Genomic DNA, 15,113 nt, shown 5'->3' on the forward strand with positions numbered 1-15,113 from the left:
TATGAGATAAATTCAGATTTTAGTAAATAACCCCCTTAGGGTCTTCAATGTATGGTGGTGTTACTCTCACTGTATATTGCAGAATGTCTGAGCAATATGGCAGCTCTCACTTAGAAGTGAGCAGAGAAGGAGTGATCTGTGTAGTCAAGGCATGATTAAACTGGGAGTCCTAATGATAAAGCTATTGCAATAAACATTTCCACTATTCCACTAACCTGTATGTTGTACACTTGAAATGGCAATAAGTCTCCGACAACAAAGGGGTTGGGGGATTTGAGCTGTGCCTTGTAGATCTGATTATTTACATAGATGGAATATTCAGTCACAATGCCATTTGGGTTTGACGGTGGCGTCCAGATGACACGTACAGCTGTACTGTTGATGACAGCCACCTCTGGAGGGGAGATGCCTTCAGGCTCTGGAAATAATGGGAATGCAACGGAATAAACTCCAGCTGTCTGCGTAAAAGACCTTGCTTGACCATATGCAGATTAGTATTTAGGTTCAGCAATACGTTTGCTGCTTATCAGTCTGCAGCCGACACAAAATGGGCTTATTAGAGTCTCAGCCAGAGACCGTGGGGGCTGCTGTTGATATTACCAACATGGTGTTAATCTCTTCTGATACTTAGTTGGCGGGATATTTCATAAATGATATACACTAGTCAGCAGCACAATGATCATTACGTCCAGCCCTGAGATTCCTCCATTCCCATTTCCCCACAAACAAATTAGACACATCCCATTGGGAAGGGTCACCAACACATTGCGTATAACTTCTATCTCCTTGCACAAATAACACTTCCCCGTAATGGCACGAGGCCGTTGTGTTTGACCCGGAGACGTTTTAGACTTCATCCTGTAAATTATATCCAGCAATTGTCTGGCATTATCATTAGGGAAAATGATCTCCAAAGTTGATTATCTTAGATAATAACGCAATCTCATATGAGAAAAAGAAATCCCAGACCCCTAAATGACGCCGTTCTTCAAAAATGTCAAAAATAACTACGCCTGGGCCCTTTCTTTGTCACGGGCGACGCTCATCTTTTATATTTATAAACAAAAAAAGGGCGCTGACCTTTGGCACGGCGGAGAAAATGAAATCCTTACTTAAATAGCTTTTTTAATGACCCGGAACACTTTCCTGGGAGGTAATGATGTTATAATGTTTATAACGAGTTTTTATAAAATTGGAAGATTAGCGAGACCATACCACTGGCATTCAGATTTGAGGGCTGCTTTAAAAAAAAAAATTGGTCCCTCTCAGCTGCAGTGGAAATGGCTCATGAAGGGGCCATTTTTCTCAGTGGCTGAACTTGAATCAGAAAATTTTTTAACAAGTGGGTAATAGTTCCCAGTATGGCTGTCATGTTGATAGCATGCTGCCTCGCAGAGCAAATCTTTACAGAAAAAAGCTAATTGTTTCTGAATTTGACCATTTATTGACAGTCGGGCTGAGTCCAAAACACAGTCGCCCTGAACAGCCTTGTGCACATAGCAGAATAAGTTCAAGCCGGTTAATATCACCGTTACCGCTTTATGCGCTGGTCTCTGAGGGCCATTTATTGATCTCCCATCTCAAGTCAACGAGCACTTAAGCATTTTAACATTTTAGACCATTTAGGCCTCTCTTTTTTTTTCTCTGTTTAATAAAATGACATTTTAAAAAGGAAGGCTGACTGGTTTTAACCTTGCAAAATCAATCCGTTTAGTGCTCAGATTGGTAAAAGCAACGTGTTTTTTTTCAGTACTCACCTCCATCCAGCGTTTGCACGTGCACCGAGTCGCCGTTTATACTATGAGCCCCATTGAAGGTCTGAAGATAAAGCTGGTATTTCATGTTCGGATACAAATCGCCGATCACTGTACAGTTCTCGTGCGCTTGAAATGTCAGGGACTTGTAAGAACTGGATGAATTTATGACCAAAGTATAAAGTTCGACGGCCCCCTGCATGTCTTGCAAAGCTTGGGAATAGGAGAATGAAACTGGTTATTCTAAACGTTTTATAAAGGAGATTGGATTTAATGCTAATTTAATTGCTTATTAAATTAAATTTAATTATGTATATGAGTGTTACTATATTTCGAGCCAACTATCATTATTTTCACACATTCTAGAGCAGTGATTCCCAACCAGTGACTCGCAAGCAACATGTTGCTCACCAACCCCTTGGATGTTGCTCCCAGTGGCCTCAAAGCAGGTGCTTATTTTTGAATACCAGGCTTGGAGGCAAGTTTTGGTTGCATAAAAACCAAGTGTACCACCAAACAGAGTCTCCTGTAGGCTGCCACATAGGGGCTACCAAATACCCAATCACAGCCCTTATATAGCACCCCCAGGGACTTTATTCATGCTTGTGTTACTCCCTAACTCTTTTAATATTTGAATGTGGCTCAAGGATAAAAAACGTTGGGGATCCCTGGCCTAGAGAGACATGGGGCAAGATGTGATGCCTTTGAGGGCCTTTGCAGATGAAACTGGACATTAGTTGAATGATCCTATCATAGACACAAACCCAAGAATTGCTCCAGGAAATAATGTAAATATGGCAGCATAGGTATTCCACTGTATTAAAGTACAGTTCTTAGGGGTCTGTCTCTATGTTAGGCCAGTAGATTCATTGGCAGTGATGTCTGGGTTTCAGATGCATGTGTGGGAGCAGTAGTGGATTACTGAGATGTTGAGCCCCTAGGCTATATGCACAGGCCTCCTTCTAGGCCAGGGGTCCCCAACCTTTTTTTACTTGTGAGCCACATTCAGTTGGAAAATAATATTGAGAGCAACATAACCATGCAAACAGTTCCCGGGACTTCCAAATAAGGGTTGTGATTGAGTATGGTTGCTCCTATGTGGACTTAAAGCCAAGAGGAGACTCAGTTTGACAGTACACATGCTTTTTATGCAATTAATGCTTGTATTTAAGCCAGGAATTCAAATGCTAGCAGCTGCTTGGAGGCCAGTGGGAGCAACATCCAAGGGGTCGGAGAGCAACTGTTCTAGGCTATTCATGAACAGGCCTCCTACTAGGCTATTTCTTTGTCCGGATGTTTGCAGATCCAGACACAAGTTCTATATGCTGGGTTGGTATAGGTTATGCTAAAGACATTTTTTACTACTATATTTACTGTTCCTTAAGGGTTATTTAGATACCCTGGACAGAAGTGCAGGAGCACTAAAGGATGCACTTGTGTTAAAGGAAAAACCTCAATGTGAGGTGCAGAATACAGCATCAGTGTCAGCATGGCTCTGCCCTTACCACCTTCTATAGGGTATCCTGCACCCAACAGTGCTCCCCAACTTGTTTGTTTTCATGACATGCAAGTTAGGGGACAGGTAGAGGATGGGAGAAGCCTCCCCTGCTCATCCCTTATAAATACTGCCAAACACGGGCAATGATGTATCTATGATCAGGTCTCTATCCTCTGTTATGTACCACAGAGACCTCTGGAAATTCTTCTATCTATAGAGCAGGTTGGTAAGTGCAAAAACATTTTTTGGTTCTCATTCTTACACTTTGCACCCTGTCCTGCACATAATAAATGACCCTTCTTTGCTGCTTTTGGTATCCATCTATCCACAGATTCCTATTGTTTAGACGTGCCACAACTCTGGACCTTTATATGGACTTGGGATGGGCGAATTTTTACGCCTTGTTTCACCGCGGAAATGAAGCCCATAGACTTGTATGGCAACGTGCGTCAAAAAAAAAAAAAGATGCGAGAAAAACAAAATTTCACTGCGCTACAACATTTTTTGGCGAAACGAAACGGGTCAAATTTGCTCATCCCTACACAGTATATATATATATTAAGCTATACAGATGAAGCCACTTGGATTTGTGAGATAAATGCGTCATGACTCATGGTTAATTGAAGAAACTGCGTTATCTAAAGTCATCTTAACTCATTTAATGCATTTAACCTTTCCATTAGCACCATTGTGAACAATGGTGAATGCCTTAATTAGATGGGATGTTGTGACGCAGTTTTCTGTGTTAAATGAGATAAATGGGATATCTGTGTTTAGTTATTCTGTGTCAAACAGACAAACCAAAGTGGCTGCATCTGTATATCTGATGACTGTATTCCAGTGTACAAGAAACATCATGGCCTTTCATTAACCAGATCAAATGCTTCTGCTTAGTTAGCCTACTATGACTTCAGTATCACAGTAAACAGAAGCAGAATCATTGCAAAAAAGACATGAGTTCCACCTCAAATGATTATTTGCATGTAGTCCTGAACTCATTGTGCATTACATCTGTTTATAGTAATTAGGTACTTACTGGGTCTGGACCATTTAACCTCGATAGCAGTGTGATTGATAGCGACTGCAGTAACATTGCTTCCTCTTATAGGCAGTCCAGCCATTGTGGTCACATTCACATCGGTGCCAAGTGTATACCCCACCTCGTTGTGTACAATCAATCTGTATTCATAGGTTGTATACCTGATAAGGGAAATGGTTCTCGTTTATCGTTTAATCACTCACATTTATGGAATACATAAACATTTGCGATGTTATAAAGCTCAATGCATTTGACTTGTAATATTATAATTATTATTGAACTTTTATGTTTTTTTTTTCATATTACCAAGTGGAGGTTACAGCGTATTTTCAATTTCAGTAGGAACAAATGAATGTAATATGAATTGTAATGTAAGAGGAAATCCACACAAACACAGAGAAGAGATAAAGATTAATTTCCTGGTAGGGATTGAACATGAGATTCCTCATTACAGGACTATTCATTGTGTTACCTGCTTATAAGATACAGTATGCCAAAAGGCTATGCCTCAACATCAAAATAGGCCATATATGGGTCAATTAAGACAACTCAGCTCCTCCAGACATTGGCCCAGATTCAGTTCAATGAGAAAAAGGTTTATCACTTAAAAGTCATGGATGAGATTCAATTTGACTATGTATAGAGCCCACCGACCAGCCTGACAGATATATATATGGCCAAAAGTTTGGCAGGTTTTGTCTAACTGGTCTGTGTAGGATCCTTTCTATGATCCCATCCTTAAAGGGATACTGTTATGGGAAAAACATTATATTTCAAAATGAATCAGTTAATAGTGCTGCTCCAACAGAATTCTGCACTAAAATCCATTTCTCAAAAGAGCAAACAGATCTTTTTATATTTAATTTTGAAATCTGACACGGGGCTAGACATTTTGTCAATTTCCCAGCTGCCCCTGGTCATGTGACTTGTGCCTTCACTTTAGGAGAGAAATGCTTTCTGGCAGGCTGCTGTTTTTCCTTCTCAATGTAACTGAATGTGTCTTAGTGGGACATGGGTTTTTACTATTGAGTGTTGTTCTTAGATCTACTAGGTGGCTGTTATCTTGTGTTAGGGAGCTGCTATCTGGTTACCTTCCCATTGTTCTTTTGTTTGGCTGCTGGGGGGGGAAGGGAAGGGGGTGATATCAATCCAGCTTGCAGTACAGCAGTAAAGAGTGATTGAAGTTTATGAGAGCACAAGTCACATGACTTGGGGCAGCTGGGAAATTGACAATATGTCTAGCCCCATGTCAGATTTCAAAATTGAATATAAAAAAATCTGTTTGCTCTTTTGAGAAATAGATTTCAGTGCAGAATTCTGCTGGAGCAGCACAATTAACTGATTGATTTTGAAAAAACATTTTTTTTCCATGACAGTATCCCTTTAAAGACCTAGGACCAATGTATGATCAGCACAGGTTGGCTCAGCACATCGTGGCCCAGATCCGCTTGTCTGGTGACCTTGTCAAAATAGTGGATCTGCCTGTGTCTGTAAGTACTATCCATCATCTGAGAAACAAATAAAAGATCTTTGGGTCCAGATCAACAAAAATTTCCATCACCCTTTACAAACACATAAAAACCATTAGGGGCACATTTACTTAGCTCAAGTGAAGGATAAGAATGAAAAATACTTTGAATTTCGAAGTATTTTTTTGGCTACTTCGACTACGACTTCGACTTCGAATCGAACTAAAAATCGGTCGACTATTCGACCATTCGATAGTTGAAGTACTGTCTCTTTAAAAAAAAACTTTGACCACTTACTTCGACATCTAAAACCTACCGAGCACCAATGTTAGCCCATGGGGAAGGTCCCCATAAGCTTTCCTAGCAATTTGTGATCGAAGGAAAATCGTTCGATCGATGGATTAAAATCCTTCGAATCGTTTGATTAGAAGGATTTAATCATTCGACCGAAGGAATTGAGGTAAATCCTTCGACTTCGATATTCGAAGTCGAAGGATTTAACTTCGATGGTCGAATATCAAGGGTTAATTAACCCTCGATATTCGACCCATAGTAAATGTGCCCCTTAGTGTTTTAACAGAGTCTATACTAAGAACCAATGTGTTTTGTGGGTCAGAAGAACATCTAATTTGGAAGTGCCTACAAATGTATTATCACACAAAGGGGGACATTTAATGTAAAACCATAATTGTAGTCGCACAAATTTGCCCACAGTCGTTGCACAAAACATCCCATTCAATATATGTAGTTGCATCAAAGACTGCTTATTACACTTGTATATATTTGCTCTCAGTGCATCCTTGGTACATTGAATTGCGCCAGTGAATTCTGCTGGATTTTTAAAATTTTCAGCATAATTGCGTCTGATTCACATCAAGTGTGCAAATGTTTCATAAGGAAACTGTACACAGAGATTAAGCTATAATGCTGCATTTGGCCTTTTGAGGATTAAAGATTCCTGAAAACCCTTACAAATTCAAGTTGTTGTAGTTTTTCTTTAACCAAAATGTATTGCATATCTGCCATGTCTTCAGTCACCATCCATCCTACCCACTTCACTTGATCAATTCCATTTAAGCACAGCCTCAAGCTTGTACAGTGCGACACTGAATCTTGTTTGTGGAATGATAACAGTGATATAACTGACAATTGTCTCCGTATCAGAAATTAAAAATCATTGTCATCAGAAGCAACATCTGCTAGTTAGACGGGGGCAGTTTCACATTGATATATGCCTTCAGATGAGCTTTCCATAAAGCTGTACATCATCTCTGTATTAGAAGATAGTAGTGGTCATCAATTATTGCCTTGGGCTCAAGTGCAAGAGCACTAAGGGGTGCAAATTTGCATTGAGTAATTTCTCATTCAAAAAGCATTTGTGTCCAGGGCAATTGCTTCACTCTGCACCTTTGGTTAATGCTGTCAGCCAAAAACAGCCCTGTACCTAAATTAAGGGTTCCAATGGATTCCATGGGATTCCCATACCCCACCCACATCACCAATTCCCCACAAAGTGCTGCCGAAAGCAGGAAGTTCTGTATTCAGAGCAAGGTGCAGCCATTCTAGAAGGGCAAAGTATTGATCTCAATCTATGAGTGTGACAATCAATCTCAATCTATGAGTGACAAAAATCGCTTTGCACTTTTTTTTGTTTTGTAAATGAGACTCAAGGGAAGGTAGGATGGGGAAAAAACTGAAGAAATCTGCCATGTCTTTGCACTTTGCACCCTGCTCTGTATTCATGAGTGATGGGAAGGGAAGGTTCCCCAACCTGCCTCTTAGCGCTCTTGAACTTCTGTCCAGAGTCTTCATAAATATTTACAAGTACTTTTCATTACATAAAGGGAAGGACATGGCCTTGCACATGACTGTACGTTTTTATATAAACACATATATGCCCTTCAATTATGTGTGGTTTAACTATGCCGTAAGCACACTGGCCTAACAGAACCATATACTTTTCACTTGGTCACAGCATCTCAATACACTGCACCTTGAACCTCATGCTAGAGTCCTGCATTGGGTTGGGTGCCCACATGTTCCCCGCAGAGAAGTGGGTATTTTGTGGATGTGGGTATTGGTGTAGGTCCAGTCTGTGGGGTGAGTCATAGGTCTCAGTCATTATAAGCAAATATTCCTCCTTCATTACTTTTCCCCTGTTTTTTTTTACTCCCTTGGCTTCTAATGATGTCACTTTAAGTTTGTAGCAATAGCAGATCCGATTTAAATGTTGCCAGCGGGTAATGGGTCCAAGCAGGAAAAATGTGGGGCATGGGTCAAGGTGCCTATAGCCGGTCATGGGATGTGGTCTCAGTAGAGATTGGCTTTCAGAAACGACTGTTTGCTCAAAAGTAGAAACATCTGGTAAATTTGTGCTTTCTACTAATATAGACAATTGCACCCAGTTTTCTGTCTAGCTTAAGCCAATGGATCATACAGTATTTGAATTGACCTGTAAATGCCCAGGTCCAGTGCAATGGAAAGAAGAAAACAATAATAAGCTAGGATTATACAACAGGTTTTCAAAAATAGTTCATAAAGCCAAGGTGATTGTAGAGAGCGCAATGTCCAACTGGAGAAAGGTTCTAGAACAGTATTGCAAGGCTTATAGCCCTGGTACCAGGCTGTCATTTGGTACTGGTACAATGTGCACAGTCTGACTCTGAAAGTAGAGACCGTTGAATAATGCCAACTAGGGATGGGCAATTTTTTTTGGCTGAAATGACACCCATAGATTTGTATTGCATCATGCTTCAAAAATAAAATGACGTGCGTCAAAAAAATGTAGCTGCACAGCAAAAACATTTTGACACCCATCACAGCGAATTTTTGGAGAAACAAAACGGGTCAAATTTGCCCAAGCCTAATGCCAACACACATATGTTCTTCAAGTACATGACCAGGCGCTGCAGTACAAGGAAAGACTTCCTTTCCATAGCTTCAGGCTGTCAAATTATTAGTTAATCTGTTCCATCATAATGACCAAGAAGAAGGCTGCTGATCTCTGCAATATCTACCTATCATTCACAAGCAGAACGTTTTTTTTCAATGTGAAAATTATATGGTTTTGGATTGGAACAGGTTGGGATCAATGTAATGGTCTAAGTAAGAATTGTTTGGCGGCCCTTAAAAGATCTCCAGTCTTCATAAGTTACAATTACACTGATAGTACATGATGTGATGGTGTGTATATCTACAGTGACCAGTTCAGTTTTTGCTCTGCTGATGAATTATCACTCATGGATTACAACAAAATAGTGGCACTTGGGAAAATCTTTCCTGAGCTGGTTCTGTGTTTTCTTACAATGAAAATCAATAACTCGTGAGCTAAGCGTGACTCAAGATCTACCATTTTCAGAATCCATAACTTAAACAACTCAAAAAATCGGGATATCTGGAAAAAAAATCATACAATTGAGTGATAAACGGAATCATATGATTTCTTCTGACTTTTCTCCTGAATTGCTAGTTTTTTCAGGGGTTTTGCCCGGAAAACCCAAAATATTTCTGATTATCAGGCTAAACCCAGAGCAAACCACAATATCTTCAAATTGGAATATGGACATCTCCCTTTGACTTTTTCATGACCTCCACAGGTCTGAGATGGCGGATTTCGGATTTGGGCTTTTTGCAGCATTTTGGTATAATGAATCTAGAAAAATTCTAGTTTTGCCCCAAAAAGCTGGACCATAAAAAATTAAGTTTTAGTAAATAACCCCTTGAAAGTCTGAACACAACCACCCAATTATGTCAGTGTTCAAACAATAAATGCAGATATATTTAAATTAAGAAAATAAAGAACGTAGGTCAATAAAAATTAAAATTAGCATTTGATCATATCAAGAAGTGTATTCCAGTTAAGGGTGAAGCTTGAAACACATTATATAAACCCCTATTCATGTCGCACGTTCATTGATGTGTAATACTTCATTTTAGAACGAGAATGAACGAAAGTTTGTCAATGTTTCAATTTCATGGCTCCATTTACCAGACATTTCTATAAAATGAACGATATGTGATGTCTCTTGATTTCTAACATTTATCCTGCCCTATATTTCGAATTCCAAGTTTTATTGAACATAGTCAAATTCATGATATCACATAATAAATATACGGAATGGTACATGTTCAGCCCATGGAGCAAGCCCTACTGAAAATGCCAGTATTTGTATTTTTTTTAGCGTTTTGTAATCTTACCTGCTAAGACCCTTATCTTCATAAAACCACTGAGTTCCTGAGTAAATATTCTGCCACAGATTTAAATCTTCAGGGGGATTTGATGCAAGTGGCTGCAGGATTTTACGTCTCAGGAGTTCATATCTAACACAATAGACAAGCAGAGCTCGTGGATTATCTCAACTAATATTATTAAACAAAAAAACACGGGTTTTTAAATATTATTTTGTTTTTACAGCTGCTAAATTGCTCAGATAAACTCACGTCGCTTTAAACATTTATTTTGCAAAAGAAAATTGAATTTATCAGAACCAAACCACATCTACAGGAAAACTGCTACAGTGTTAATCATTCTTGGTGTTTTTTTTTTTCCTCTGCGTATGAGCTTGAGACAAAAATAAATTCTATAAGTACAAAGCATAAAAATATATGTTCCGAATTCTTTTTATGTACACAATGTAGATATGAATAGGAATAGGAGGAATTAAGACAATATTTATTCCTTTAATTGTTGTGTCTAAAAGGTGAATTTGTTGTTTTCTTGATCTTGAGATTCTATACAGTTCTTACAGGCTCACCTTTCAGTTTTAGATATATTTTAAAGCTATAGAGATCTGAGAATCTAAAATGTAAATGATAGTGTAAAATAATATACAGAGCATACTGTATATACAGTATGTCACACATGTTGCCCATTACATAGAGTTAATCTGTATATTTATTATAGGTATGTATTGCACCCAGAGCTGTTGTAGCTCATTGACGTCAATTAGACAAATTTCAATGAAAACATTTTCAAATTTGGCATTAAACTGATAGGTGGTGGAAAACAGTGGAGTATCATGTTTCCAAGTAACACATTTGACTCTCAGCCACACATTAAACAATTACAAAGCTTAAAGTGTTAGTCAATGTTTCGTGTATTTCAGTGTAGTTTGATTTCACAGATATATAAATCTGCCCCTTAGTCTTGCCTAAACTGCCATTGTTCAGGCTACCTGGTCACAATCCTTCTTCAAAAATGATATACTATCATGGTATATTTCTTTAAAGGGATACTGTCATGGGAAAATTTTTTTTTCAAAATGAATCAGTTAATAGTGCTGCTCCAGCAGAATTCTGCATTGTAATCCATTTCTCAAAAGAGCAAACAGATTTTTTTATATTCAATTTTGAAATCTGACATGGGGCTAGACATATTGTCAATTTACCAGCTGCCCCAAGTCATGTGACTTGTGCTCTGATAAACTTCAATCACTCTTTACTGCTGTACTGCAAGTTGGAGTGATATCACCCCCTCCCTTCCCCCCCAGCAGCCAAACAAAAGAACAATGGGAAGGTAACCAGATAACAGCTCCCTAACACAAGATAACAGCTGGCTGGTAGATCTAAGAACAACACTCAATAGTAAAAACCCATGTCCCACTGAGACACATTCAGTTACATTGAGAAGGAAAAACAGCAGCCTGCCAGAAAGCATTTCTCTCCTAAAGTGCAGGCACAAGTCACATGACCTGGGGCAGCTGGGAAATTGACAAAATGTCTAGCTCCGTGTCAGATTTCAAAATTGAATATAAAAAAATCTGTTTGCTCTTTTGAGAAATGGATTTCAGTGCAGAATTCTGCTGGAGTAGCACTATTAACTGATGTGTTTTGAAAAAAACATGTTTTCTGATGACAGGATCCCTTTAATAAAAAAAAGAAAACAGAACAGAGCAAGGCAAAATACATTTTAGGGTGTTGTCTGATTTCATTAGGGGATCTGACTAAAGTTGGCCTAATATCTGCACTTTGCATGCTGCCGTTCCCATAAACCTCAGTTTGCCCATTAATTCAGCTCATTATTAATAAGGGGAGATGTAGGCACCCTATTCTCTACCATTTCCCTAACTTGTACTTCTGAATGAGGGGCAAGGGATTCCACCTTTTTTAAGACCTAAATCTGGCAGAGGATTGGCCAAGTGATGTCAGGGGTGGGTGATGTCAGGGAGCAGGGTTGTGATGTTTAAGGGCAGGCAATATGATTTTATGGGCAGGGCTATAATGCGGAAGATTGTGACTGGCTGATATTCGTGTCATTCATCCCAGAGTCCTGTTCAGATTTCCAAAGTCAGAAATATGGACAGGACAGCCAGTTTTTGAACCAGTTCAGAACCAAACAGATGACAAGCTATGAGGGAGCCCTATGGAAGGCAATATGGACAGGGCTGTGTTGCTCTCGCAAGTGCCGTGCTATGCATCTAGATTTCTAAGTCTGATTAATCTTAAACCAGTGACCTTCGTGTCTATGAAACTTTTCCCTTACCATTGTTAAGTGAATTTTTTAAATAAAGTGAAGCATTTTGTCACATTTAGACAAATAGGATAGGACGGAGCTGACAATCCGCAGGCTCTGTTGCAAAGTTCCTTTACTGATCACAACATGTTTCGGATCAGCATGGATCGTTTTTTATACTTGAAAAAGGATCCATGATGATCCAAAACATGCTGTGATTAATAAAGGATCACATACCTACGGGAATGCTAGGCACCTTTTCAGGGAAGTGTAACATCCTGACTGTTGTTACCCTTAAGCTTTCAAGTAGGCTGGCCACAGGGGCTCTACCATTATCTTCTCTATGTAAACCCCAGCTCAGAGCTTATTGACTGTTGTCAAGTCTAGTCAAGTTGAACCTGTGTATCCCTGTATCCTAGTTCCGGATTCCTGTCCTGCTCTGGTCTTGTTCCTTGTATTGATCCCTGGTCTGTTCATCTTTATTCTTTGGTTGGTTATCTGGTTCTGATGCAGTCCAGTGGATTTCCACCTAACTCTGTCCTCCTGGCTCCATCCCTGAGTTCTACATAGGGATGTAGCGAACGTCGGAAAAAAAGTTCGCGAACATATTCGCGAACTTGCGCAAAAACGCGAGCGGTTCGCGAACGGTTCGCGAACCCCATAGACTTCAATGGGAAGGCGAACTTTAACATCTAGAAAAGACATTTCTGGCCAGAAAAATGATTTTAAAGTTGTTTAAAGGGTGCAACGACCTGGACAGTGGCATGCCAGAGGGGGATCAAGGGCAAAAATGTATCTGAAAAATCTGCCTGTGTGTGCTTGGAAGAGATAGTGTAGGGGGAGTGCTGTTAGTGATTTCAGGGACAGATGATAGTAAGTTTGCTGGCTAGTAATCTGCTTGATACTGCTCTGTATTGGAGGGACAGAAGTCTGCAGGGATTTGAGGGACATTTTAGCTTAGGTAGCTTTGCTGGCTAGTAATCTACTGTTCTCTTTAAACAACTGCCATACGTTGACCTTGTAGGCATTGTTTGCCCAGTTTTTTTGGACGCAGCCACTGAAGCACAGTTGCCAGAAAAAATATGCCATATAAATGCTGAAAATAGTCATTTTTCGCCATACGTTGACCTTGTAGACATTGTTTGCCCAGTTTTTTTGGACGCAGCCACTGAAGCACAGTTGCCAGAAAAATTATGCCATATAAATGCTGAAAATATAAATTTTTTTGGTTGCAGCCACTGAAGCACAGAGGCCAGAAAAATTACGCCATATAAATGCAGAAAATATGCATTTTTTTGGTCGCAGCCACTGAAGCACAGTTGCCAGAAAAAATATGCCATATAAATGCTGAAAATAGTCATTTTTTGCCATATACGTTGAGTCAACGTATGGCAAAAAATGACTATTTTCAGCATTTATATGGCATATTTTTTCTGGCCTCTGTGCTTCAGTGGCTGCGGCCAAAAAAACTGGGCAAACAATGCCTACAAGGTCAACGTCGTTGACCTTGTAGGCATTGTTTGCCCAGTTTTTTTGGCCGCAGCCACTGAAGCACAGAGGCCAGAAAAAATATGCCATATAAATGCTGAAAATAGTCATTTTTTTGGTCGCAGCCACTGAAGCACAGTTGCCAGAAAAATTATGCCATATAAATGCTGAAAATATAAATTTTTTTGGTTGCAGCCACTGAAGCACAGAGGCCAGAAAAATTATGCCATATAAATGCAGAAAATATGCATTTTTTTGGTTGCAGCCACTGAAGCACAGAGGCCAGAAAAATTATGCCATATAAATGCAGAAAATATGCATTTTTTTGGATGCAGCCACTGAAGCACAGTTGCCAGAAAAAATATGCCATATAAATGCTGAAAATAGTCATTTTTTGCCATACGTTGACCTTGTAGACATTGTTTGCCCAGTTTTTTTGGTTGCAGCCACTGAAGCACAGAGGCCAGAAAAAATTAAACCAGTAGGGTTTGCACCCTAGTTTGTAACGGTGGCGGAGGGAGGAGGAGGACGCTAAAGGACAGCTGTGTGTGGAGTCATGAGGCTTGAAGAGAAGGACAGCTGCATAGAAGTCAGAACAAGTCTTCCGGCGTGCAGTAACCCTCCGAGATCCACCCCTCATTCATTTTAATAAAGGTCAGGTAATCGACACTTTTGTGACCTAGGCGAGTTCTCTTCTCAGTTACAATCCCTCCTGCTGCACTGAAGGTCCTTTCTGAGAGCACACTTGAGGCTGGGCAAGACAAGAGGTTCATGGCAAATTGTGACAGCTCTGGCCACAGATCAAGCCTGCGCACCCAGTAGTCCAGGGGTTCATCGCTCCTCAGAGTGTCGATATCTGCAGTTAATGCCAGGTAGTCCGCTACCTGCCGGTCGAGGCGTTCTTTGAGGGTGGATCCAGAAGGGTTGTGGCGCTGCCTTGGACAGAAAAACATTTGCATGTCTGACGTTACAGACTGGCCAAAGGGCTTTGTCCTTGCAGGTGTGCTCGTGGCAGGATTACTGGCACCTCTGCCCCTGGAATGTTGATGAGTTCCTGAAGTGACATCACCCTTAAAAGCATTGTACAACATGTTTTGCAGGCTGGTTTGTAAATGCCGCATCTTTTCGGACTTGTGGTATGTTGGTAACATTTCTGACACTTTATGCTTGTACCGAGGGTCTAGTAGCGTTGCGACCCAGTACAGGTCCTTCTCCTTAAGCCTCTTGATACGGGGGTCCTTCAACAGGCATGACAGCATGAAAGACCCCATTCTCACAAGGTTGGATGCAGAGCTATCCATCTCCGCTTCCTCATTATCAAGGACTGCATCATCCACGGTCTCCTCCCCCCAGCCACGTACAAGACCAGGGGTCCCCAAAAGGTCACCACTAGCCCCCTGGGAAGCCTGCTCCT

The 15,113-nt window shown here is 40.2% G+C and overlaps 1 protein-coding gene across 1 annotated transcript in view; it reads right to left on the minus strand.

Annotated features, from left to right (window-relative positions):
• Nucleotides 1-15,113, minus strand: part of ush2a.L (Usher syndrome 2A (autosomal recessive, mild) L homeolog) — a 442,265-nt gene that overhangs the window by 147,424 nt on the left and 279,728 nt on the right. Inside the window, exons 43-46 of the mRNA XM_041562401.1 lie at nt 9,958-10,080; nt 4,289-4,452; nt 1,758-1,967; nt 216-418 (exon numbers count right to left, since the gene is read on the minus strand). Coding sequence (XP_041418335.1) covers nt 216-418; nt 1,758-1,967; nt 4,289-4,452; nt 9,958-10,080 — 700 coding nt within the window. The remainder of the gene's footprint in view (nt 1-215; nt 419-1,757; nt 1,968-4,288; nt 4,453-9,957; nt 10,081-15,113) is intronic.

The sequence above is a fragment of the Xenopus laevis genome, chromosome 5L, assembly GCF_017654675.1.
Source record: "Xenopus laevis strain J_2021 chromosome 5L, Xenopus_laevis_v10.1, whole genome shotgun sequence".
Classification (NCBI taxonomy): domain Eukaryota; kingdom Metazoa; phylum Chordata; class Amphibia; order Anura; family Pipidae; genus Xenopus; species Xenopus laevis.